The 27421-nt window shown below is 39.8% G+C and overlaps 1 protein-coding gene across 4 annotated transcripts in view; it reads right to left on the bottom strand.

Annotated features, from left to right (window-relative positions):
• Positions 1 to 14575, bottom strand: part of LOC144601461 (ubiquitin thioesterase ZRANB1) — a 69782-nt gene extending 55207 nt beyond the window's left edge. The window contains exons 1-2 of one of the 4 annotated variants that reach the window (XM_078413600.1): positions 14464 to 14575; positions 10321 to 11177 (exon numbers count right to left, since the gene is read on the bottom strand). In XM_078413600.1, coding sequence (XP_078269726.1) covers positions 10321 to 11137 — 817 coding nt within the window. In that variant the 5' untranslated portion in view covers positions 11138 to 11177; positions 14464 to 14575. Of the gene's footprint in view, positions 1 to 10320; positions 11178 to 14190; positions 14402 to 14463 lie in introns of those variants that run through there. The other 3 variants (XM_078413601.1, XM_078413599.1, XM_078413598.1) reach the window with 3 other exon arrangements.
• Positions 14576 to 27421: the final 12846 nt, after the last annotated feature.

The following is a 27421-nucleotide window of genomic DNA, read 5'->3' as shown; positions in this document are numbered from 1 at the left end:
GCGTGTATACTTCAGGGAAAGCAGGAATTAAAAAGTTGAACCAGAGATCAAAAATTACATAGAAAAGAGAAAGGCAGAATGAAGAAAATGCTCGAAAGAGCCCATAAAATTGATTTAGTCATCAAGTAGAAATTCTAAGTATTACTGACCAACAATTTGCATGTCAGGCAGCTTTGTGGCTTAGTGACTTAGTACAAAATATACAGGTAGTGAACTCGTTGATATGGGCAGCTATTAGCCAACAACAAATGTAAGCGATTTAGCTCATAAGTAGGGTGACCATGCAATGTCTACGACGGTCTTGAATTTAAGAATTCAGAAATGCCTGGAACTAGGACTTGGGGGAAAAAAAATAGATCATACAATGTAACAAAGAGATGAAGTTGGAGAGTGGGGTATGCATCAGGGAAGGCCGGGAAAAGAAAAATTTGTTCAATACTATATACAGATTCCCTCAATTGCAAATTACTCACAGCGAGTATATGTACTGGAAGAGGTGACTTTGTACCAAAATGTCGAGGAGAACTAATGCGCTGTTAAGTAAATTTAACACCAGCAAAGTCCTTGCAGTTTTGAAGTATACTAACAGGCAATGGTAATAAAAGATTGTGGTACCCAAAGACAAATTAACCTTACTACAATGATAATCTAAATAACCAGGAGTAAACTCCTGAAATTAATCACTACTGCTCCGCTTGATATACATCATAGCTAGAATTATTGGATGACTGCAAGTAACCACTTTTCCAGATATCATTGCATCTTAATTTAACTTTATGCCCTAATCTCCATGAATTTGCACTACAGATGAAGTCAAATTATATTATATGTAGATTGTAGTTTTACAATCATTCCCAAAATAACTTGAGGGCGATCAGACAATAATTTTAATAAATGGAACAAATCGATTGATAAAAAAGATATGGAATAAACATATCATTTTCAAATTGAGAGGCTGTGATTTGTGGGTTACCTCGGGAATTGACATGAGGCACCCAGCTGCAAGCAAGCAAATATGGATTGGTAACATATCCAGGTCTGCTGATGATAGCAATTTCACAAGATGCAGAGAAGCTATAAGGGGACAGAAGAGTGAACAGGAGAGGATATTCATTTGGAATACAATATGGAAAATAAGGTTATCAACATTTATATGTAGAGATAGCAAGGTTGTGGCCTTCTGAGCTATGAGATTCTTTGTACACGTATTACTAAAAGTGAATCTGCAACCACAGCATGCGCTGCCTTCTTTGCAAGAGGAAAACAAGGACATCTTACTGAAATTATAGCATTCACACGAGACCATACCAGGAACATGTACAGAAGTTCCAAGTTTACTGTCATATGCACAAGTACGTTGCGTTACGGTTATAAAGAAAAATCTTGCATTCATACAAATCATACATTGAAAAAATAAGTGGAGAACTTGAAACACAATGCTAGCAACACTCAAAAGAGCAGGCAGTATTTATGGAAAGAGAAACATTTGATGTTTCAGGTCAAAGTTCTTTATCAGAACAGGGAGAGTAAACAAGTTAGTTTTAAGGTGCAAGGAAGGCAGGACAAAAGGGAATATCTTACTTTGTTTGTATCAGAACTGGCAAATTATGCCACAGGACATTCACCAGTAATAATGGCTCAGTTTTTCTCTTCTCTGGTACAATCTGACCAGCTGAGGATTTCCTATGTCATTTCACCTCCTTTGCAACTATGCAGGGACACAAATAATCCTTCCAGATGAGGCAGCACTTCTAATCTAGTGTACTGCATTCAAAGTTAACATTGTGCTTTCCTCTACGCTGAAACATCAAAACGCAGATTGAATTAACGCTCTACGGAACACATGCGATCAATTGACAGGGGGAATCCTAGCTTTAATCACCTGTAGTTTGACTCTCCATCCCATTCATGGCCTCCTTCACAGCTGTAATGATGGTTTGGCAAATAAAACCATTTTTCATCTGGGTATGTTGGAGCCTTCCCGATTCAATATGAAATTTTGCTATTTGTAATTTGGTTTCTGTATTTGTAACAGAACTGGTCATAGTTCTACTGTGGGTAATCATTAGCTCAGTTTTTTTCTGTTAACACGTTCTTACCTGTGGACTCTACCTACAACTCTGCATTTCGCAGCTTTTTATAATCTTTGGTTTTGTTCTTCTAACTGCATGCATGTCATAGATCTTAACTCTGCGCAAAAGAATTATGGATGGTTCAGATGGAGAGTCTAATCCAGGCAATATCCAAAAATGTGTTGATCTTTATGGGTAGTACATGAAAGGGGCAGAGGCAAATGACTGCTATTATTGAATGGCAGAGCTGGCACTTGGACATGAACTTTCTACTCCTGCTTCTAATTCTTGGTAACACCAGTTCGGGCGTGAGGGGGCACAGATTGAGAATAGGGAAGGCAAATACCAGGAATGCCAGGCATTTCAATCGCATCAGCTTTCTTCTCACGACCTATTCATTTTTTAATAAATATCTTCTCAATTCCAAAGCAATTCCTTTCAGCTGCCCGAGTCATACAATATAAAACTTTGTAAGACCAATAGAAAAGTAGTAGGTTGTCAGAAAAGTGATTGGTTCATTCCCCAAATATTCCAAAACCATGGAGTAGTTTCATCAGGTATAGTATTACCTACTTCTCAGACATAGTGACTATTCATGCTTGAAGATACTGAATACATGCAAGAAGGAACTGCAGATGCTGGTTTAAACCGAAGATAGACACAAAAAGCTGGAGTAACAGCAGGATAGACAGCCTCTCTGGAGAAGGAATGGGTGACGTTTCGGGTCGAGACCCTTCTTCAGACTGGTTAGGGATAAGGGAAGCAACAGATATAGACGGTGATGTGGAGAGATAAAGAACAATCTGATACTGAATTCTTATCTGAATTTGTTTCTTCTGCTGATCCCTCTACAGAATGGGTGTAAGTAGAGCTACTTTTTTCTGGACTAGAGATTAAAGTTAAACAAAAGGAACAAGCATCCAGTACCAACAATTGTCTTGAGAATCTGAAGCTACTTGGATCTACGGTACTGGTTTGTGTTTAATCAAGATTCACTGAAATTAGAAGTAAATGCCATTGTCTAGTATGCTAGTAAACTGAGGAAGTCTGTGCAGGTTTCCTCAAGCAGAGCCTATTCCATCAAGCACATAATTCTTGGAATTGTGTGTGACAGAATAAGAGTGTGCACAAAATTCCAAATCTACTTTGGCCTGTTGTTTTCACAAACATGTATTCAATTATTATCAGACAGACAAAATTCACATTTTTACCTCTGGCCCACTTCAAACACAGCTTATTTGGTTGAAAACTGCTTTTTGTTGCAATAGGATGCAGCAAATTGACAAGACATTCCTGTGCCAAGAAAGTAGCTTATCCAATTTTCTATTTAAATTGAAGGTTTATTAAGTGCGCACAGTTGGGTCATTATATGACAAGCACACAAATGTTTTATTATTCTAGTGACTGGATACCTTAAAAGTAGGAAAAGGTATAATTTACTTTGAGGCAAATAGCAGCTGAGAAGGAGATCATACAATTAGGTATGTGTAGACAGTCATAGAAGGGACAAGGAGTTATTTGAGCACCAATGGCTCAAGTGGCTTGCCATTTAGTTACAAAGTAGCAATAGATGCAAAATAATGTCTTAACACCAACCACAAAACTTAACTATTTCATCAAAAAGTTACTACAAGGTCTGGTTTTTCATCTAATCACTAACCTGGGGCACATTGTGGTGACAAGCCAGTCTACAAATGATGAAATATGATGAGGCTTGATACCAGCCCCCAATATACCCATGAGCAATACCAAGCTTCACAGAGTATAAGACATGGTGTGAAATCTGTGAAACCTAATACTGATGATATCAAATGTGGTTTTAGTGGTTGCTCACTCTAGCATTGTTACGGGGCCGACCTTGCTTTTGTTTGAAGGATTAATTAAACACAATGTAGGGATTTGAATATCCAGTACACAGAAATATATATTTGATACTTTGTGCTTTTCGAGCATGCTGCTACCGTTGATAAACAAGTCTGAATTTTGAAATGTAACTGTTCAATGTCCAATAAAATCTTCAGTTTACGCTGATCCCCGACGTATCTTTTTCCCCATTTCCTTCATAGTAGTCCTAAAGTTGATGGAAAGGACATGTGGTTGAAGGTAGTGACTATATTGCCAGTGACAACTGCATCCAATTAAGGACCAGTCACACGATATCCTGAATACAAAGAGACCAACATCAGAGGTTCAGTTCAGCAGGGCCGATGAGGACTTGCTCAGTGGTGCACATTGTGGCAACGGCCAGATAAAAAAAGCTGACAAATGGTGGGGTGGACGGGAAAATTTGTAATTAATTATTAAAAGGAAGATTCTCGAATGAACTATAAGGTCAGAAGTGATAGTAGAATTAGGCCATTTAGCCTATTAAGTCTACTCTGCCATTCAATCATGGCTATCTATCTCTCCCTCCTAACCCCATTCTCCTGCCTTCTCCCATAACCTGACACCTGCACTAATCAAGAATCTATCTATCTCCACCTTAAAAATATCCACTGACTTGGCCTCCACAGCCTTCTGTGGCAGAATTCCACAGATTTACCTCCCTCTGACTAAATACATTTCTCCTCATCTCTTTCCTAAAAGAACTTCTTTTAATTCTGAGGCTATGACCTCTAGTCCTAGACTCCCTCACTATGTTGAAATTAAAGCAAGTGCTCAATCACTGAAAGAAACTACTGATCACATCATTATACAATTGCTCATGTTTCATAAAATGACCCCAATCAATTAATTCCATTCAATGTTATTTAAACACGTTGTGGATGGAGCATGATTCAAATACTGTCGGACCACCATTTCACATGTTGCACATTACTTAAACAATTGATACTACACAATGCCTCCATCTGTTAAAATGTTCAAGCTTCATTTAAAATGTACTTTTCAGGCCACCTTAAAGTTATACCAAAATGCCTGCAAGCATTCAAGATGAAAAATAAACTTTTAGGGAATTTGGTTAAAACCAGACTGATTTAGAAATAAAAATCGGTGACAATTTATTAATAATTATGCTGTATATTTAAAACAATTAATTTTAACACCTGGCATAATTTCCTTGTAAAGCATAACTACGGCCAAGTTCTAAGATGTATTCACTAGACCGTGAACGTGTTGGGGCCAAACCTCTCCTGCATTGGTGCAGCACCCTTTCCTCCCCCCCCCCCCTTATCTTCCCTCCCCCCCCTCAGGAGAGATTTAAAATTTAAAATGTGAATAACTTAAAAAATAACACCGATTTCAATGAAACTTCTTCCATTAGCACCAAAGGGACGACGGTGAATAAGGTGGGCCTAAAATTGTTGCGCTATCGTGTATCATTTTGGCTGTAGTTCAGGAACAACAAACAAGTGAGAGTTTTAGTATATAGATAGATTCATTGCAGTAAACTGCAAATCAGCAAGGGAAGTGAATTTCCTTATTTGGCAACATTAAGACTAGGATGTCTTAATATCATAATTTATTAGCTAAATACTCAATGAAATTCTCAAAAGCTCCAACTCACCAAGAATTTTCATAACATAACCCTCAGTTCTTTAGATTTACTCCATTAATGAATGGAGCCTAACCTTGTAACTAGTTAACACCAACTCAACAGTCAACAGAGCTTTATTTGTCATTCGGTACCAAGGTACCGAACGAAACTACATAGCAGTCACACAAAAAAGAAAAAGAACACAAGACACATGACCCCAACACAAACATCCATCACAGTAACGCCAAACACCCCCTCACTGTGATGGAGGCAACAAAACTTCCACTCTCTTCCCCACGCCCACGGACAGACAGCTCGTCCCCGACCGACCCGCACAGTCCCCGCAAGGGATTGTAAAGCATTGTTAATTGTTAATTAATTGAAATACTTTCAGTTATGAAAAGTCAAATTACTTTGTCATGGGAAAATTTACCAAACATTTTGGCCCAAAGACTTTCAGCATTATAATCTTCACTAATACAATTCAGAACCCAGACCAGAAGATTCATGCCAGGAGGCTGTGAGCTGTATGCATTTCCACTACCACCCCCACCCCCTCCAAATGTATGCCCTCATGATAACTTCTGCTCTAACTAGAGAATTTCTCAAGAAACTATAACAAATTGCATGGATCAATAGTATTAATTCATAGAAAGAATGTTACTTGTTTTGTTTGAAGCTACTTTTTATTCCTACAAGCTGCCAATCTATAAACGGTCAATATTTAGAACAGATTGTTAGTGTCTTAAAGAAACTTCTTAATAAATCAAAAGAAAGCAAAAAAAAGTAATTGCGACAGGAGATTCAGAAAGGCTTCCTCAGAATATGTGTTAAAATTATTTAGATGGAAAACTCAGCCGCATCTTTGTTTGGAGCCAAAAGGTCAAACATTGATTCGTGAGTATTATCAGAAAATTGTTAAGGTTAATCAAACCTAGTTAACTGCTTATCTTATGTGGTAAATTGGAAGTTATGCCCCAAGTGTCATTGCTGAGCCTGGAAGCACGAGATAAGAATTCTGAAGAAATAAGAAATATAAAAATTGTTCTTTTACCATTGCTTAATTTTCCAACATAAGTGGGCCAGGTATTCAGTGGAGTTTGCATGTTCTCCCTGGACCTCATGGGATTTCTCCAGGTACTCCGCTTTCCTTCCACATCCCAAAGTCAGGTGGGTTTGTAGCTTAATTGGCCTAAATCCCCCTAGTGTGCAGGGAATGGATGTGAAAGTGGGATAACATAGAACTAATGTAAACAGGTGATCGATGATCAGACCAGACTCACTGGGCCAAAGGGCCCGTTTCTCTGCTGCATCCCTCTAAATACCTGAAAACAGTTTGGCTTCCCCATTATTCTTATGTAATCAGAAAGTATGGAGAGAAAGAAGTCCTGAACTGCAATTTTCAAATTCTTGCATAGAATTTCCTATGTTTCTTTGGCCATTTCTTCAATGCTGAACAGTTGATTTCAATTACATTATGGGGAAATCAATAGCATTGAGTGCAGAAAACAACAACTTAACCAGTTAGATAATGTAGGCATTATGCACAATCTGCTTGTCTGTATGCTATAATACAAAAATGGATGAATAAGCAAAATATATATTGTAACAAAAACAGGTAAAAATGTTGGCATCTTACATTTTATTTCAATTAAATAGTGCCATTTTATAAAATCTCCGCAATTGGATATCCTCAATGTTCTCTGGTTTCCTCCCACAGCCCAAACGATGTACTAGTAGGTTAGCTAGTACCACAAACAGAAGGCGCACTATTTTAAGCAGTCAATGCCTTGAACAGATTGGTAGGTATTATCAACAGAATTTTTGTTTACACTAGAGCTTGATCCTGCAGGACCTGGTTGCCATCTAGAATCACTGTCTGCTACTGTACACACCCTTGCTTAACAGTCTGCAAAAGCCAACTCTCCCACCAGCTAGTCTATGAGTAGCTAAATCCAAGTCGGTTCAAAGGCTTTAGGGAAGGAAAAGGAATCCAACATGTATGGTGGCTGATGTTGATCTTTACGTTTTACTTGGCACCATCATATTCACTGTCCCTTTGGATGGACAGAAAGCACACCAATTTGGTGAGCAGCTTTTCTGGGTGAAGACACTGGTGATATCTTTTAAACTGGTTACCCTTCTTGAAAATGGTTAAGATTACAGTCTCCTTGAAGTTGCTGGGAATATCCTCTTCCCAGACATGTAGATTGTAGATTTGTAATTGAGTTCTACACTACCACATTCAGGAGTTCGGCAAAGACACAATCTTTTCCCAAATCTTTTCATTTTTGAGTTGGAATATAGTTTATGATTTCTTAATCATTCAGGTAGTAGCAAAGATTGCCCTTATAGTTTCCTGTGGGATAGAGTCCAGAGCACTCACATCAGGGAGAATCACTGTTGAGACAGTTGGCTTTGAGTCCCTATTTTACTCCTGTTCTTGGCTCTCAGTTGTGATGAGGTCTACATGTTAAATTCAGCCACAACAATCTGTAATTCACTGCCCATTAACTATTGGCAAAAAAATCATCCTGGCAATTCTGAGGCATGATCATAGAAACAATGCTCTGACAGCACATTGCAGTGCTCCTCAAAGGACTTCCAAAGAAAACTGCTCATTAAAGGAAAACTTACTCCAAAAGAACTAATTAATGTGCACCAGCAATACTAGTTTCTATATTTAATCCATATTTAAACATAAATTCAAGGTTAAAAGCGAATGAAGACTTTAATATTACAAAATATATTTTAATTTTAAGGGAAGGAATGTACTTTAATAATCAGTGCAATGTTATACATGCACCAACAAAACAAATGGAGCTTAGACAATGGAAAACACATTGATGCCATCAGTTAATCACTCACTCACTACATGCTAACTCTGCTGGTTTTAACATCAACATCCTTTGCAATATAGCTTGAAGATACCTCAAGTGATTTACACAATTCTGGACAACTCCTTTCACAAGTCACACAACAGTACAACCACAACACCTGGCTGATTTTGAATAAGAATGACATTGGAGGTGTGAAAGTAATGTTTCATTACTTCAGTACAAGTAATTCTTCAGCCCTCCGAACACATCACATGAAATCAATTATTCCTTCCCAAGGTTTAATGACTAGCTCATGGTATCATGCCTGTTGGTAGTTATTTCATTTGGAGAATACTTATACTGCACATCATAGCACTGTGTGCAGATGATGCCATTAATTGGACATGCAGATTGGGTGTAGTAAAGGCAAAGCTCAATTATGATCAAATGCAAGAACTCGAATTATGCCCATTCCTCCCCAAACCAAAATGAAATAGCAATTATACTATTCCATTGTTTGGGCAAATTTATTCCAGTGCTTATCCAAACCCATTTGGGAAAATGCACATCTCAATACAATTTAAAATTCAAAGTAGAATTATAGACTATGGGCAGAAATATAATCCTGCTTTGCTTTGAAATATGCAATAGAAAAATGTCTTGTGAACGTGGGCACAATTGGTGAAGGACATTCATAACTCAATCCTTGGCACCCAAGGTTACAAGCAGCCTCTTTACAATAGATATGAGGCTTTAATCACATAAGATGCAACAGAGTATAAATCAGACAATGGTATAACTTCAATAATAAAATTCAATATGGTCAATTATTTTATAAGATGCAATGGAAATCTAATTTGTAAAAGTTTATCATTTTGTCAGCAAAATCAGTTTTAAAACAGATATGGGTTAACTCCATCAAAAACTGCCACACTTTTACAATAACAAATTTGATACCAAAGTTTGAGAAGAATAACTCTGAACATTTAATGATAAATTTCCATATCAAATTATATATTATAATACCTTTATTAAAGTTAATATTTTGAGGTACCAACCAGTCAAAAATAATTTCATTTGTAAGACAAGCATTTTCAATCAAATGTATATCTTGATCATACAAATTAAAGGGTGGAAAGGACCCCTTAATGTGATAATTTAAAAACATTCTCCCCCTTATTCCCTCCTCCCCCATAATTTCACAATCTTCTCAATTTTTAGAGATGAAGCGGCGGCGTATGGAGTGTTTTGTGTGAATGACAAGTGTTCCATTAGAAACTAAAAATATATACATCGGATATATCCAGTAAGAGAGAGTGCCACATGTAATCAGCAAGACAGACATGAGTAAGCTTGCATAATGAACTATTCAGACAAGCGGAGTGGTTTGTCTTCTTCCTAGTTTCCCCAAAGGTAAGTGCAAATTAATCATACTTAGGTTGATACACACATTTGATCAAGTTTGATCTTGCTTCAAGGTGAGAAAATATTTGGTGAAGTGACACAGCTTCATAGTCGCAATATGCAGAACCTGCATTGCTCAACATAACCCATTTTGGGAACTATTTAGCAAGTTTAAAAATCTGCCAATCACACAGTTGCAATCAAAAGTAAATCAAATTAGTAAAAATAACACTCTGGAAATCACTGGAGTCCTGTTTGTAGATCTTAAATGTCCCTGGAAAATGAATACTATATCTAATATTCCTGATTGTGACCTACATTAAGTTATGGGAAAATTGTGCCCATACTTTGTGGCCAGAGCAGCAAAATTTGCCAAAAGTAATAACCCAAACACAAAATTCTCAATTTTAAATATGCTGCTTACATTATCTTCTGAACAAAACATTCTTTAACAAATATACATAATTCTACAATGCTATACATATTTACCATTAAGAAGTGAGTAAAGTACACATGGTGATAAACAAAATGAAATTCACAAAAGACCTACCTACGCAAGCATTGAGAAAGAGCCAATCTGATCTTTTCATTCTATTCTTTATTTGTTTGAGTCTTTTAAAATCGACTTCCAACTCTCCTTTACCGCAAACAGCCCCCGGTGCCAACTCAATCCTTTGAAAGTCCATTTTCATCTCTGTCTCAAGTTTAGGTACCGGAGGAGATCTTCTTTGGCTATTACCACTACTGCCACTGCTCCTCCATCGAGCCCTGTCCTGTTCATTTATCAGTGAGGAAGCTTCATCTGCTTCTGCAAATTCAATTGCATCCAAATTGTTAGGTCTAGGATAGTCACAGACTGCACACTTCCGAGACTTGGGGCAGTTCTCATATGTGCAAGCGGCACAGATCCAATGCATTGCTTTTGTGTTGAGTCGGTTTCTGTCATTATACTCTTCACAAGGGTCCTGACAGGCCTGAACTGGTCTTGAAATGCAACCAGATGATTGAGGGGAGTCCGCAGGACTTCTGGTCCGACGCTGAGACAAACACTGAGTGCATCTTATTGCTCTTGGCCAATTCAAGTAAGTACACATGTGGCATGACCACTTGCTTGCACTTTCAGAATTGTACGATGATTTAACCCTTGGTCTAGCACTAGAGTCCGGACAAATCAGAGGACTGCTGCCACTTTCTATACTTGCGGTATCCCAATCTTGATTCAGATCACTGGAGCTGCCTCTGATGGGATCTTCGGTAATTATAGTGCCGTTAGGTCTTGGTGCACGACACATGGTGCATTTGATTGCAGATGGCCAATTTTCGTATGTGCAGTATTCACAGGGCCACTTTATTCCATATTCAGTCATCGTTGCTCACACCTAGCAGTTTTCTATGTAGGACCAGAGGCTGCAAAAAATTTAAATCAACGATTAATACAGATTTCTTTCCCTAACATCCAACTGAGCAAACATTACAATGACACTGCTTTTCTATAATGTATGAGAATTTTTTTTTCAAGAAACTATAGGTAACACCAAATGTCTTTCAAGTCAACATTTTCCATTACCCTTTCACTCAATTTTGTGAAATTTAAAACTATAAATACAAAATTTTTATATTAATTATTATGGCATCTGTAAAAACAATGGAACCAAATTTCAGACAATCCATTCACCATAAACTGGTTCATAATTTCTGTTCATAATTTCTATAGATTGGGCATGAATACTTGGGAGGGAATTTGATAGACTGAATTTCTATCTTAAGCAAAATGACACATGAACAAAGTAATTTGTCACCGTTCACTGTACTTCCAGTTCCAGCAACTCATTCATATTTAGAAACAGAATATTTCACAATTAACTGTATAAAAAGAAGAGATTCATTTTATGCTGATATTCCATATATCTCACTTAAATGATTAGTACAGAAATAAGGACTATCAGCAGAAAAAACTCCAGGCATTCCCATGTATTTTGAGACATGTCAACTTGCATTTTTTCATGGCCTTTCCCCAACTCGACCCATGGTTTGCATACATCAAAGCAAGACAGTATAATGTATTTTACTATATGAACGGTATCGTAATGATGCTACTCCTTGCACCCTAACCAGTTAACTCACTAAATTATGTTATATATTGGACAAGAACACGTTGCAATGCAAGGCGGTTTCGGAATTGTAGTCAGTTTTACAATCAGATAACTGTAGGTGCCTAGTTTTGTAGAAAATACATTTCAGCAGAAAAATGGTCATGAGAATGATGAAGAGCCTCATACCTGTAAGGCTTAATATCGGACTAGTAATAATTTTAGCATTTGATGGAGCTTTGCTGCAATAGAATTATAAACCCAATTAAAAAAAAATATTCACACAAAATCAGTATGCTGTTCCCCAAATTCTAAAATATATTTAGATAGTGCAAGATATTGTAACTGAACTGATATCCACATATTTACAAATGAGAAAGACAGTACTTGAGTTATTTAGTAATAGTATAGGGAAAACAGAAGTTTTTCTAACAACAGATGACAATTAGAAAATTGGAAATCCAGTTTCTATTCCTAGAAAAGAGTACATCTGTTACATGAACCTACTTTTACATTTACAGATTCTGACTGACCTCGTTTTTCAGCATTTTCTAATTGCGACTATAGACCAAGCTTTCCAACAACTCTCAAACATCCAAACACTGCCAATGTTTGCTTCTTGTATCACGCCGAAACCCAGAAAGTATCTTAACTATTACAAAATGATAGTTAAAATGAGAAATTAAACTTGACGTTCAGAATGTTGGTTGATTTCATCCTATTTTTTTTTAAACAAAAATACACACCTAAAAAAACCCTGATGTTTGTAAAGAGGCATGCGTGTATCTTTTGTGGCAAGTAGCAAGTGGTGCAAGGCAGATGGGTTCTACCATAGCATTTAAGATTCAGCAGTGGGGAAAAAACAGCAGCAATCTTCTGCTCATAATCAAGCGATGGACAGTAAGCAAAGTTAAATGAATTATTATCAACTTCTGTTGCAGATTAACTTTCTCTGAATCTACAACATGGTTCCAAAATTTCCACAAAAATTATTTGTCTAAACACTGACAAGATACAAGCATATTAGAATTTTCCCTTTTTAGCAAAAAAGGAAAACAATCTGACATTAGTCAGTTGGATTTCTAAATGTCAATGTTTAGATAAATTAGAAAGCTAAAAAAACAGCAGACCGTACAGCACAAAGAACAAAACCAGACAGTTAGATCCATCAAAAAGTAATGAAAGATGCAATGGTACTATTGTTTGAAAAAAACTGGCCTTAAAAAAACAAAAGCATTTAAACACTATTTGTACATTGGATTGAGCATTGTTTTTCAAAAAAGGGTTGCACATTGCGTGATCAAATACACTATTTAATCAAAATACTGGCGTAGAAATGTCAAGTTTTACACAATCATTTACATTGCTATATTCATATAATTGAGCAACAGGAGTTATGGCAACTCCAGGATATTTAAAATATGAATGAAGCAATTCCAAATTAGGAATTGGCAGCCCATTGTATTTATGCAAGTCAGCTGATTTGCAGCAACGTATCTGCAGCACTGGATTCGGTTGCTGATTGAGGGCCCGTGAGGTGTCAAATGATTTATTGCGCTACAATTTAATAAACGTGACGAAGAAACATCGTAAACGTACATACTAACCCAGCATTTCTAAACAAAGGACTGCCAACTACGAAAACTGTAGACGGTATGATAGGTAACCAAGGCAGCTTGAACAAGATTGTAATTATAAACGTTTTGCGTTAAATTCCAATCCGCAGTATGCAAAAGATAATTTTCAAAACCTTTGCGTACCGAGTTCTTATCACAAACTTAAAGGCTGCTGAATGAGTGATGCTTTTCTTTGCACCGATTATCATTCGAGAGAAAACTGTAAACGTGACATCTGCTCTGGACCAAATGCAATTGGAAAATAAAAGTATATTAAAGCTGGAAACGTTTATTGTTGTAGCTCAACTATTAAAAGATAGGTAAATGTGGTTAAGTAAAGAATAACGTGATTTCATATAGCACATTTTATGGCAAACGAGAAAGAAATACTTGGCACTAAAGTACCAAACGCAAGTAGTAACGCACGCTAAAAATCATAACTCAACCACAAACTTGCGAAAAACTCGAAAAATCTAGAACCCATAAATAGAAAATTTAGCCAAAAACTGTCCGCAACATGTCCGTTTAATTCTGTTGCTAAAAGAACTAAACTTTGTCTTTTTTATTAGCTTTATGCTTGAAATTACAAAAGCATCAGTCTGAAACAGATACGGCCTCACTCTGCACCCGGCTTTCTGTCACCGCGCAGGATACTTTAAACAGCGTGCTGTAACTGCGGATTTTACTTTTCACTACTGATTGACCAACAGTTACCTAATTCTAGCTCTTGGGCTCCGGCCTCGCATTCAGCTGCGCTGGGGCTGCACTTCCACGCCGCTGCCACATCTTTACCTTATGTTTAGGTTAGGGTCAGAGGGGCGCCGCACACAACAAACAGACCTTCTCCCCCGCGCACTCTCGCTCTCTTTCGTCTCTCGTCCACCGCCGCCTCCTCCTCCGCCGCCGCTCCAGTCGATCCGCTCCCCCACACCTCCCCCCTCCCACCCACCCCAACCCCGCTGCCCCCGCCGCCGCACTTTTCCTTACATGGTGGCCGGGTCAAACAAAAACCCCGCTCACAGTCATCGCTCCGTCCGAACGACCGACCGACCTCCCGGCCGGCGACCTCCGGCTTCCCCTTCCCTTCACTCCCCCCCTCCCCTCCCTACCCTACCCTACCCCCCGGCCCGCTGGTATGTTATGACATTTTTTCCCCTCTTCCCTTCGCTCCGCTGTTCGACTCTAATGGCGACGGCAAAGACAACATCGGACAAAGTTTGCTGGGAGATTCACGACGTCACATCGCACCCTCCCCCGGACGCTCGCGCCCCTGATTGGACGACGCCTCTTGTCGGTCCGCGGACCAATGGGAGGCGCCGACCTTGCTGGTTAAGAACGGGACGTCACCTCGAGCAACCGGGGGGGGGGGGGGGCGATGGCGCGGCGCCGCGTCAACAACACGGGAAAACAAAACCAGTCCCGAGCTGGGTTTCCACCCGAAACGTCACCCAAACACACACGCTGCTCGTACCGCCGAGTTACTCCAGCAGTTTGTGTCCGTCTGTCTTAAACAAAATGAAGGGTCGGGGAGGGAGGCCGGTCACGTGACCCCTGCCTCGGCCTGCGATTGGCTTGCGATGACGTCACCCCACGGTTCGGGATGCCTCTCAGCTGCTGGAAGTTTCAGCGCAGTGGGAAGAGTGAGCAAAGTTGTTGTCCTTTAACGGGATCCGTCCCCAGCCACGACGTCTTTTGACTTGGATCTTCAAAAAAAAACTAATCAGTATCAATGGTACTTTGTGTCTCACATGTACCGAGGTACAGTGAAATTCATTTTCGTATGCAGTTCAGTACATGTATACATGAGCAAGACACAAACTGCTGGAGTAACTCAGCGGGACAGGCAGCATCTCTGGAGAGAAGGAATGGGTGACGTTTCGGGTCGAGACCCTTCTTCAGTCTCATCCCGAAACGTCACCTTTTCTCCAGAGATGCTGCCTGACCCGCTGAGTTATTCCAGCTTTTTGTGTCTTATCTTCGGTTTAAACTAGCATCTGCAGTTCCTTCCTACAGATATCAGTATACATAAGCGAGACACAACATGCTAGAGTAATTCAACTGGTCCGGCAGCATCTCTGGAGAGAAGGAATGGTAACATTTCGGGCCGAAACACTTCTTCAGACAGAGTCCAGGGGGGAGGTAGTAAAGAGACATGGAAGGGTACGGTGTGAAAATGACAGATCAAAGCAGACAATGCTAAGAAAATGTAGAATGGTTCATTGTTGGCCGAGGGAAAGGTGACAAGGAGGCATACAATTGGCAATATTAATCAGATGGAGAGGGGGACTTGAAGTTAGAGAAATCAGTATTCAATATTCAGAAATCAATAATCAATAAACAAAATTAAGGGTCGGGGAGAGCGGGCGGTTGCTTACGTGACTCCATGGCTGTAGTATCAATTGAACTGATCTGGCCATTTCTCGTTGGTCATGAGTCCGAAATGGGAACAGTGGGAATGATGATGGAAATTATATGAATTGGAATTATTCAAACATGAATAAGTCTAATCTATTGTTATCTTAATAATGATTTTACCTTTTCCTGGTGCCTTTAATTTTCTCATTTTTAAAAAGTCTGAAAACAAATAACGCTGCAGATATTTGGAAATCTGAAATATAAAATGCTGTAAATGTTAGATTAGGCAGTATTTGTGGACAGAGAAACATAATTGACGATTGAGGTTGATGGGTCAGAACGACGTCAGCGAAAAGATGGAGAATGAGACTGATTGACACAAATGGTGCTGGTAAAAGCTTGTTAATCGCAGATGATCTGTCTTGAGGAGATATAAATAGCGCCGAGGCAAAAAAACAATGAATTGGTAAAACAGTTAAGGGCTAGAACTCAGAAATAAAGCAGTCTTTTCCGATGCAGGCTGGGAAGGCTAGTTATAAAAAACGTGTTGAATTCAGTGAGTCCTGGGGATCATGATGCGTCATATCAAGTATATAAGGATGTTTCTTCAGCTCATATTAAGCTTTGTTTGAATAGTGTATGAGGTCAAAGACAGGTCAAAATGGAGCAGGCTTGAAAGTTGAAGATTCAGTGACTGCAAACTCTGGGATCTGTTTGCAGTCTGAATGGAAGCGTTCTGAACAACAGTCACCAAAACAGAATTTTTTTTCTCTGATTATCAGCAACTCAAATGCCCAGGAACGAAGGAGATCACAAAAAGTGGTGCGTCTAGTCCAGTCCCTCACAGCCACTCCAGCCACAGCCAGTCCCCACCATCGAAGAGAATTATAAGAGGTGCTGCCTTAAAAAGGCAGCCAGCATCATCAAGGACCCACACCACCTTGGCCAGGTTCTTTTTTTCATTCCTGCCATCGAGGAGAAGGTAGAAGAGTCTGAAAAAGTGACCTTCAGGTTCAAGTCAAGTCAAGTTTATTTGTCACTTACATAATATATATACAAGATGTGCAATGAAATGAAAGTGGCGCTGCGGATTATGCTAAACTACAAAACAGATTAGAAAAAAATATTTTAACACCAAAAAAAAATGAATACAGTAAATTAAATTAGTCCCTGGTGATATGAGAGTTTACAGTCCTGATGGCCTGTGGGAAGAAACTCCGTCTCATCCTCTCTGTTTTCACAGCGTGACAGCGGAGGCATTTGCCTGACCGTAGCAGCTGGAACTGTCCGTTGCTGGGGTGGTAGGGGTCCCCCATAATGTTGCTGGCTCTGGATCTGCACCTCCTGATATATAGGTCCTGCAGGGGGGCGAGTGTAGTTCCCATAGTGCGTTCAGCCAAACGCATTACTCTCCGCAGAGCCTTCCTGTCCTGGGCAGAGCTATTCCCAAACCAGATTGTGATGTTCCCGGACAAGATGCTTTCTATAGCCCCAGAGTAGAACAGGTTCTTCCCATCACCCATCAGGTTCTTGAACATTATAAACACCAACTAAACTATGAACTACGATTTATCTTGGTTGCAATGACTTTTGCCTTTTTTGCACCAATATAATTTTTTTTAATTTATTGAACTTTTTCTTTCTGTTTATTATGTTATCTATCAGTACTATGTTTACAGACGTTTATTCTGCTGCATATGTTCCATTTTCGGTACATATGACAATTAAACACTCTGGATTCTTGATATAGTTCACTAAAATGAAAATTGTATAAGTCAGTTGCTGCTTCACCTGGAAACAATGTTTGGGTCTTCGTATCATGGGAATGGAAGAGATAAAAGGGCATGGGAAAGTCTTTGAGAGTGAAGAGGATATTGGTGAAGATAGAGCCAAAACCTGGGGATTGTGCAGTAAATAAATCCCTCTTAAATGCTGAAAGGAGAGAGGTGGGGAAAATGTTCAAAGTAGTACAAATTACAGATGTTGTTAAATATGGCTGGTAGGATGAAAAATAAGAGGGGACGTGGAGGATAGCAGGATTGGGGAGGGAATGTTGATATTCTAGTGCATCTTGATAATCCTCAACACTGGTGCCCTGCAAGGATGCGTTCTCAGTCCTCTACAATACTCCTTATACACTCATAACTGTGTACCCAATACCAATCCAGATCAATTTACAAGTTTGCAAATCACACCACCGTATTGGGCCAGATATCAAATAATGACAAGATGGAGTACAGGAAGGAGATTGAAAACCTCGTAACCTGGAGCTAAGCCAACAATCTCTCCCTCAATGACAGCAAGACAAAGGAGATGGTGATTGAAATCAGGAAGCAAAGCAGTACACACAACCTGGTATACATTGATCGCACCGAATTGGAGGTGGTCGAAAGCTTCAAGCTCTTAAGAATAAATATCACCAGCAATTTCTCCTGGACCAGCCACATCAAAGCTAACCAAGAAAGCACACCAATGTCTTAGAAGGGTTAGGAAGTTTGGCATGTCCCCAGCAAGCCTCACCAATCTCTACAAATGTGCTGTAGAAACCATTTATCACAGCACGGATTGGGAACAGCTGCATCCAAGACAACAAGAAATTGCAGTTGTGAATGTAGCCCAGGCCATTACGCAAACCAAACTACCTACCATTGACGCCATCTACACTTCACTGTGCCTTGACAAAGCCGTCAACATAATCAAGGGCCAGTCTCACCCTAGTCACTCCCTCTCCCATCAGGCAAGAAGTACAGAAGTTTGAAAACGCATACCTCAAGATTCAGGGAGTTTCTTCCCAGCTGTTATCAGGCAATTGAACCATCCTATCACCAGCTTGAATGTGGTCCTGACCTCCCATCTACCTCATTGGAGAGCTAAGAACTATCTATAATCCGACTTTATCCTACACTAATAATCTATCCTGTATCTGTATCAGGATATTTATCCTGTATCTGTGCATTGTGGATGGCTTGATTGTAATCATGCATAATCTTTTCTTTGACTGGATGACACACAACAATAAGCTTTTCATTGTACCTCAATATACATGATACTAAACAGGTAAATCAAAACAGACACATGTCATGGAGGTAGGTTTGAAGAAACTGAACAAAGGGAGAAAGTATTGTGTCAAATTAGGAAGAAGTAAATACTGTGCAATAAGAGGGTTGGAATGTAGACAAAATGCTGGAGTAACTCAGCGTCTCCGGAGAGAAGCAATGGGTGACGTTTCGGGTCAAGACCCTTCTTCAGACTGATCTGAAGAGGATTGGAATGGTGGATTTCCCAGAACTGCTCAGTTTGTGGATCATTGGAAGCGGTTGAATTAAGATGGGCAATGTTGAGGGACTGAGGCTGGGAGTTGTGGAGGAAAGATCTCCAGATTAAGTGGGACATCATCAGAAATAGCCAGATGTTCAATAATTGGGTCATGGTCCAGAGTCAGTAGTGAGGAGATGTCAGAGAGGTGATGTTCAGCCTCTGTGAGATAGAAGTCAATTAGCCAAACAAAAACACTACAATCATTTAAAACTGATTTGATGACAATGTTGGTGTTGATCATCAGTAAGTGGAGTGCCACGGAGTTTGGATGCAAATAAGTAACCACAATGAAAATCTTGAATGGCCTATATCACATCAGCAATTAGTTGTGCATAGATTGTGCTTTGTACTTCACAGATCCCACATTTTTTTTCTCTGCACATTCTCATTCAGCTTCTTCTAATTACATTTCCTCCAGGAAGAACAGCTACAATTAACAAGTCTTCACTATCAGCAGGCACTAACAGCTTTTTATGTCTTCCAATCTCCCTTGGTCTCAGCAATATAACAGATATTCCCGTTACTCTTTTCAGTCATCCTCTGCAACTTCAAAGATGTTTGATTTCTAATTATTCTTATTTCTGATTTAAAGATCATCAGCCTGAAACAGTTTGTCTAACCAGATGCTGCCTGAACTGCTGAACACAATGAAAATTTTATTAAAATGCTTTATATCCCTTCGTACATGAGCTGTCAGTAAATAGCAGCAATTTCAATCTGTGCCTGTAGAGTTCAAGTCTACCTCCCGAGAATTGAACTTAATATTTTAATACAATACTGAGAAAGTGCTGCACCATGTAATCGCCCAATGTTCATAAAAGATGATAAACCAAGATACCGAGTACCCTCTCCTAAGTACTGTGAGACACTTATTACAATTAAAAGCATGTAAAATAGTTCTTTCAACCATTACCCTCAGTACAGTTTGTGGGAATTTCCTACAGCATTTTCTATGTTGCACTAGAACCAGGTCCCAAAAGTACTTAATTGTTTTTGCAAAGCATTTTACGATGTCCCATGGGATGATAAGTACAAAATTCTCTTTGTTTCTGTCTAGTACTGCAGTGGTATTGAAAAAAGAATGTGAGAAAAGTTGGATAGAAAATATAATTCACTGGACTGATGTACCCTAAGGCATTTACACTTGATATTCATGTAATTCTGTTTCTTGTCAATTCAAAGCTAAACCAATAGAAATATGATCCCTCATAAAACATTGAGATTATGAAAAATAAGGATTGTTTGTAAAATCTAGGTCTGTCATCAGATGGATAACTATCAACTGATATTGCTGAATTTAGTCCTTTTTGTTGAATTACACATTGTTATAGTTGAAGGACACCAAGAACAAGAATCTTGTACTTACATTGAACTCTTCATCCTCAACACATCATGCAGTGGATCCCTGCTTCCTTACTGTTACTGCATCCCTGCTTCCTTACCGTTACTATCCTGATACTGTTCTGGTATAGATGTGCAGGTCTCATGATCCTGGAGTCAGGCAGCTACATTTAGCAATAATTGCTCTTTATTTGATATATTATTCAGATCTGCCTTGAGAATGCACTTGGCATCCTTTAAGTAAAGACAAGGCTTGGATGGCAGCTTACATCCCAGTGGTAGAATATTAATTTCTCTAACTTCAAGTAACACTTGCTTTCCCTCTCTCTCCATCCCCCCTTCCACCCTAGTTTTCCGACCAGTTTCACTGTCCTCCTGATTAATTTTATTGATTTTTTTGCCTCGTTGTCACCTTCCCCTTAGCTAACAATGAACCATTCTACATTTGCTTGAGTATCGTCTGCTTTGATGTGTAATTTTCACACCTTACCATTCCATATCTCTAGTCCCCCTCTCCCCTGAGTCTGTCTGAAGGGTCTCAACCCAAAACGTCAACCATTCCTTCTCTCCGAAGAAGCTGCCTGTCCCGTTGAGTTACACCAGCATTTTGTGTCTATCTTCAAGGCTGGGATGGTGTCTATTTCCCCTCCCACCAAAGTCTGTAAGGCCGTGTTGGATTTTTTTTAATGCATCTGATATTCAGAGATATTTATGCTTACAAAATTGTTTAAAATAATTAAACATTTAATAGACAATAGGTGCAGGAGTAGGCCATTCGGCCCTTTGAGCCAGCACCGCCGTTCAATGTGATCATGGCTGATCATTCTCAATCAGTACCCCGTTCCTGCCTTCTCCCCATACCCCCTGACTCCGCTATCATTAGGAGCTCTATCTAGCTCTCTCTTGAAAGCATCCAGCGATTTGGCTTCCACTGCCATCTGTGGCAGAGAATTCCACAAATTCACAACTCTCTGACTGAAAAAGTTTCCTCGTCTCCGTTCTAAATGGCCTACCGCTTATTCTTAAACTGTGGCCCCTCGTTCTGGACTCCCCCAACATTGGGAACATGTTTCCTGCCTCTAACGTGTCCAATCCCTCAATAATCTTATATGTTTCGATAAGATCCCCTCTCTTCCTTCTAACTTCCAGTGTATACAAGCCTAGTCGCTCCAGTCTTTCAACATACGACAGTCCCGTCATTCCAGGAATTAACCTAGTAAAGTTATGCTGCACGCCCTCAATAGGAAGAATATCCTTCCTCAAATTTGGAGACCAAAACTGCACACAGTACTCTCCTAGTAAACCACCACAGATTCACCACCACCTGACTAAAGAAATTTCTCCTCATCTCCTTCCTAAAAGAACATCCTTTAGTTCTGAGGCTATGACCTCGAGTGGAAACATGCTCTCCACATCCACTCTAGCCAAGCCTTTCACTATTCTGTATGTTTACTATATTCACTATATTTTATATTGATTGTTGTTTGCTGTGCCTTTTTAATTTTAACTTAATTTAATGCACTTTATTCCTCGGGATTGTGGGAAATGGTATTTCGATTTTCTGTCTGTGTAAACTAACTGAAAATTGACAATAAAGTTGACTTTGACTTCAATGAGGTCCCCAGCTCATTCTTCTAAACTCCAGTGAGTACAGGCCCAGTCCAACAAATGCTCATCATAGGTTAACCTACTCATTTCTGGGATCATTCTTGTAAACCTCCTCTGGTCAGCACATCCTTCCTCAGATATGATGCCCAAAATTGCTCACAATATTCCAAATGCAGCCTGACCAGCGCCTTATAGAGCCTCAGTATTACATCCCTGTTTTTGTATACAAGCCCTCCTGAAATAAATGCTAGCATTGAGTTTGCTTTCTTTACTATCGATTTGACTTGCAGATTAACTTTTTGGGAATCCTGAGGAAGTCATCTTCCTCATCTTCAATAAATTGCTTAATTGTAGTTTATATATGTTTAATTACATGAACCTTGAGCTGTCTATCTTCTGAAAGATTCAAGTCAAGTGTTTTATTGTCATATGTCCCGAAACGGAACAATTAAATTCTTACTTGCAGCAGCACAACAGATAGGGAAACATAGTACTCTTTAAAACTCATAATGAACGACAAAAAATAAAAGACAAAATAAAAAACAAAAAATTATGGCAGAGAAAACATTTAATATTTTTTCAGAAATCTACACTCATCAATTTAATTAAAACATCGCAATCAAAAATTCCGTCTCATCTATTCCCCCTAAAGCTAGAAGTGATTCAAAACATAGTTTTATCTTTTTTTCTCTTCTTCAATGCCCCATTGATTGTTTCCATTCTCTAATCAGGTATACTGACTAATTTGAATAAAACATATTATTGGTAGTTTTGCCTCTTCAGTGTTACACCATATTTCCAGAGGAAGAGGAGGTGGGGGGGGGGGGGGGGGTTAGCTCCCTTCAACATATCTCTGGTGTTTACTTCACTGATCACATGCTACCAGCTACTATGTGAATGCATGTCAGTTTTTCATTTGTACTCTAGTCTCAAGCACACCAATGGTCCTAACAAGTTGCCTGGACCTCGGTGTTGAAAAGTGACAGACAGCTGTTGCAAAACTAATGTTCATTTTTGATTTGTACTTGACTAATAAAGACATTTATTGACCTGAATGCCTTCCTCTACACAAATCAGGAACTTGGGGCTGACCGACATGGCATTGCACCTGTACCTCACTATCATTTACAATTTATTATCGTCAAGGAATATTTTATTTGTAAATCCACACATGGCTGATGAGATCCACCTGGGATTTGCAGGCTCTGCTGTAATTTGGACATATATTTTTATGTAGCTTATCTCATTCTTAATAATTAAAGTAACATTCCTTCTTTATCATTTCCAGTTGCAATCTTACTGTTTAATGTTGCATATATCCTTGCAACAAGCTCTCCATTTATGGCAGTCCATGAATGGATGTTGATGTCATACTTCTTGAGGACAACTTTGAAACCTTTTTCTCCCATCCTCATTACAGAACCTTGAAAAATGCGTGCTTTGGGAATTAGGAGTTGAGCATCTATATGGTTTAGCTGATGCGATCTAGGTGCTGTTGAAAGATCTTAGCTTCACGTGTAAATATTAAATCAACTTCAGCTGGTGGTGATAGTGGCACGAGATATCTCGTGTGCTTCCCATGTTTCAGTCTGCACCTGGTAAACCACAATCATTAAGAATAAAATTTCACAGGCAAGCAAGATCTTATTTGCACATTTGAGGTGAAATTGGAGTTCTGTCAATAGCTTATCAGTGGTGGCTTCTTAAACATGGGCAGTGCTCAATGTTCCCCAGCATCACCCAATGAATTTCAGTTGTTGTTGGAAAAAACTGTTTATGTGACTCCTCTCTTAACTCATGTAAGTTTACAATGGGTACTACATGTTGCTGTGTTGCAAGGATAAAACATTGAGATTCTGGAAAGAGGCTATTCTGAAGGGTCCGTGCAATTAATGAAATTTCCTGTGATGAAAAGCAATACAATCTGCAATTTCTGCAGTGAGACATAGCTCTATTCTCAAAATGTACGGGAAAGAACTGCAGATGCTGGTTTAAATCGAAGATAGGCACAAAATGTCTATCCATCTCTGGAGAGAAGGAATGGTGACGTTTCAGGTCGAGACACAAAGCTGGGTGGCAGTGTGAACTGTGAGGAAGATACTATGAGGTTGCAGGGTGACTTGGACAAGTTGTGTGAGTGGGCGGATGCATGGCAGGTGCAGTTTAATGTGGATAAGTATGAGGCTATCCATTTTGGTGGTAAGAATAGGAAGGCAGATTATTATCTGAATGGTGTCAAGTTAGGAAAAGGGGACGTACAATGAGATCTGGGTGTCCTAGTGCATCAGTCACTGAAAGGAAACATGGAGGTACAGCAGGCAGTGAAGAAAGCCAATGGATTGTTGGCCATAACAAGAGGAGTTGAGTATAGGGGCAAAGAGGTCCTTCTGCCATTGTACAGGGCCGCTAGTGAGACCGCACCTGGAGTACTGTGTGCAGTTTTGGTCTCCAAATTTGAGGAAGGATATTATTGCTATTGAGGGCGTGCAGCGTAGGTTTACTATCTCTACTTTAGAGGCAGGAAACATGTTCCCAATGTTGTGGGAGTCCAGAACCAGGGGCCACAGTTTAAGAATAAGGGGTAGGCCATTTAGAACGGAGATGAGGAAAAACCTTTTCAGTCAGAGTGTTGTAAATCTGTGGAATTCTCTGCCTCAGAAGGCAGTGGAGGCCAATTCTCTGAATGCTTTCAAGAGAGAGCTAGATAGAGCTCTTAAGGATAGCGGAGTCAGGGGGTATGGGGAGAAGGCAGGAACGGGGTATTGATTGAGAATGATTAGCCATGATCACATTGAATGGTGGTGCTGGCTCGAGGGGCCGAATGGCCTACTCCTGCACCTATTGTCTATTGAGACCCTTCTTCAAACTCGAAGACGGTTACAATCTTGGCACCTAAGTTCCTCTGAGATTTAAAAATAGAAAATGCTGGAAACACAGTGTGCAGGTCAGGCAGAGTTTATAGTGAGACAGAGTGAACATTTCAGTTCATTAACCTTTCATCAGTAGAAGGAAAAGTTAGATTTTAAATATGTTTTAAATTATAGGGAAGAGGGAGGGGAGGAGAGAACAAATGGAATATCTGTGCTAAAGTTGAGACCAAAAGAGGCTGGAAGATACAAAAGGGGGTTAGAGCTAGAGGTATGAGGATAGTGAAGGCTTGTTAATCATCAGGGGTGTCTTCATTGTTTCAGACCTTCAGGAAGTGAATGTGTGCTAAGTAATCTTAGCTCATCTAGTTTGGATTTCAATAGTTCCAAATGCTTTGTCATTTCTCATATATTTATTGACCATTCATACCTCATCAAGAATTGAGAGGATATGTACATTGTGCCTCGTAGTCATAAAGTTATATAACATGAAATCATTTCACAATTGAGTCATTACCAACTATAAATCCATTTACATTATCCTTACATAATCCTGCTTTATTCTCTCCACATTCCCATTAACTCCCTCCAGATTCCATTGCCTACAATACACCAAGAGTGATTTAAAGTGGCCAATTAACGTACCAAACCACATGCTTTTAGGATGTCGGCAGAAACTAGATCACCCAGAGGGAACGCCTTAACACCATGCAAGTAACCCCTCTATCTCCATTCTGTACTCCGTCTTATCAGTGTTCGCGATCCAGCCCACTACGGTGGTGTCATCTGCAAACATGTAAAAGGAGTTAGAGCAGAATTTGGCCGCAGTCGTGCATGTAAAGGGAGCACAGAAATGTGCTAAGAACACTGCCTTGCAGGCACCGAGAATTATCGTGGAGAATATATTGTCACTTATCCTTACTGATTGCAGTCTATAAGTCAGGAAGTCAAGGATCCATTTGCAGAGGAGGGTGCTGAGTCCAAGGTCCAGGAGTTTGATCAGAATTATGGTGTTGAAGGGAGAGCTAGTCAACCATTAGAGTCTGATATCCAGATGTTCCGGAGATGAGTGTAAGGCAATGGAGATGGTATGTAGGCTGTCTAGGAGATTGGAATTAATCCGCCTAACCAGCACTGAAAACACCATGATGGTGAAGCTCAGAGGCACAGGACCACAGTCCTCAAGGCACATGACCTTGTTTTTCTTTAGTACTGGGGTGATAGTGGTCTTCATAAAGCAGATGGGAACTAATGTTTGGCATAGGGAAGGTTATAGCTGTTTGCTAATTCTTCCTTTAGCTAGTCTGTGCAGGATCAGAGGACATGGGCAGGGAGGGACTCCATCTAAGCCTTTTTTCCCCCCACAGATTCACCATCAGGTCACTGTGACAGTGACCACGGGTGCAGCTACACCCAAGCTTTTATGGCGGTTGGGTATGTAGTTAGAGTTAGGATTCTGAGCAACAAAGTTTTTGAAATCTTGTTTATGTAAGGTGGAAAATTGGAAGCCGAGCAGAATAATATTGGAGATGAGTTTAAAAGGTAATATTCGTTTGAATTTTAGTAGCTGCCAAACTTAGACAAGAACAGTACTGAGACAGGGACAGAACCAGACAATCTCGGTGATGATGCAAATATAGGGTTGGGGGTCTTCAACAAATTAAAATACATAGCCAAGATTGCAAATGGTCAATTCAGTTTCAGTAGTTGCTGGTGAAAAGGAGGCATCAATGGCCACTACGAGGTATGAGTGAGATAAAGAGAACAATCCTTTGGGCTTTTGAATTTCTGCTCACCTCATTTAAAAAAAATATAAATGGCAATGCACGGATTGAAAAGGGGAAATTCAGGTTCCACAAATACTCAACCAAATATCTCCACGTTGAATGTTACCAGCCTCGCCCAATTTGACTGCGGGAATCAATCCAACGACCAAGTTTTTTTAGCAGCAGTAAACCGCAAAGTGATGAAGTATCTCAGCGGGCCACATTATATATGTGGTAGGAATGGATAGGCGACCTTTCGGGTCCGGAACTCTTCTCTCTCAGCAGCTCGCGTCCCAGTACAAGTCCGAACTGCAGACCTATATTTTCGGTTTATGTGTCATTATATTCCTGGGCTACCAAAGCTCGCCCCACCCCCCCCTCTTTAAAAAAAAAAAAAAAAAAAAAAGCGTCTCTTCAGACTCACGTATTTGAGTAGGGCTTTGGTCGCTACTTCTAATCTTGCTTTAGGCGTCGTGTCTGCTTTGGATTATCACGTTGTTTGGGGAGGGTTTACTATGTTGAAATGTTACAGTGGTCGCGACTCCCGCCCGAGGGGGACGGACGGCAGCTGCAACACCTGTTTGTGACAATCACTCCCGAACACCACCACGTGGTTCTAAGCCACGCCCTCCACGCATGCCGTGTAACCCCGCCCACCAGGAGCGCAACCCGCGGCCCCGCCCACGCGTG

The sequence above is a fragment of the Rhinoraja longicauda genome, chromosome 16 (genome assembly GCF_053455715.1).
Source record: "Rhinoraja longicauda isolate Sanriku21f chromosome 16, sRhiLon1.1, whole genome shotgun sequence".
NCBI classification, from domain to species: domain Eukaryota; kingdom Metazoa; phylum Chordata; class Chondrichthyes; order Rajiformes; family Arhynchobatidae; genus Rhinoraja; species Rhinoraja longicauda.
This window is presented reverse-complemented; position numbering and strand designations above follow the sequence as displayed.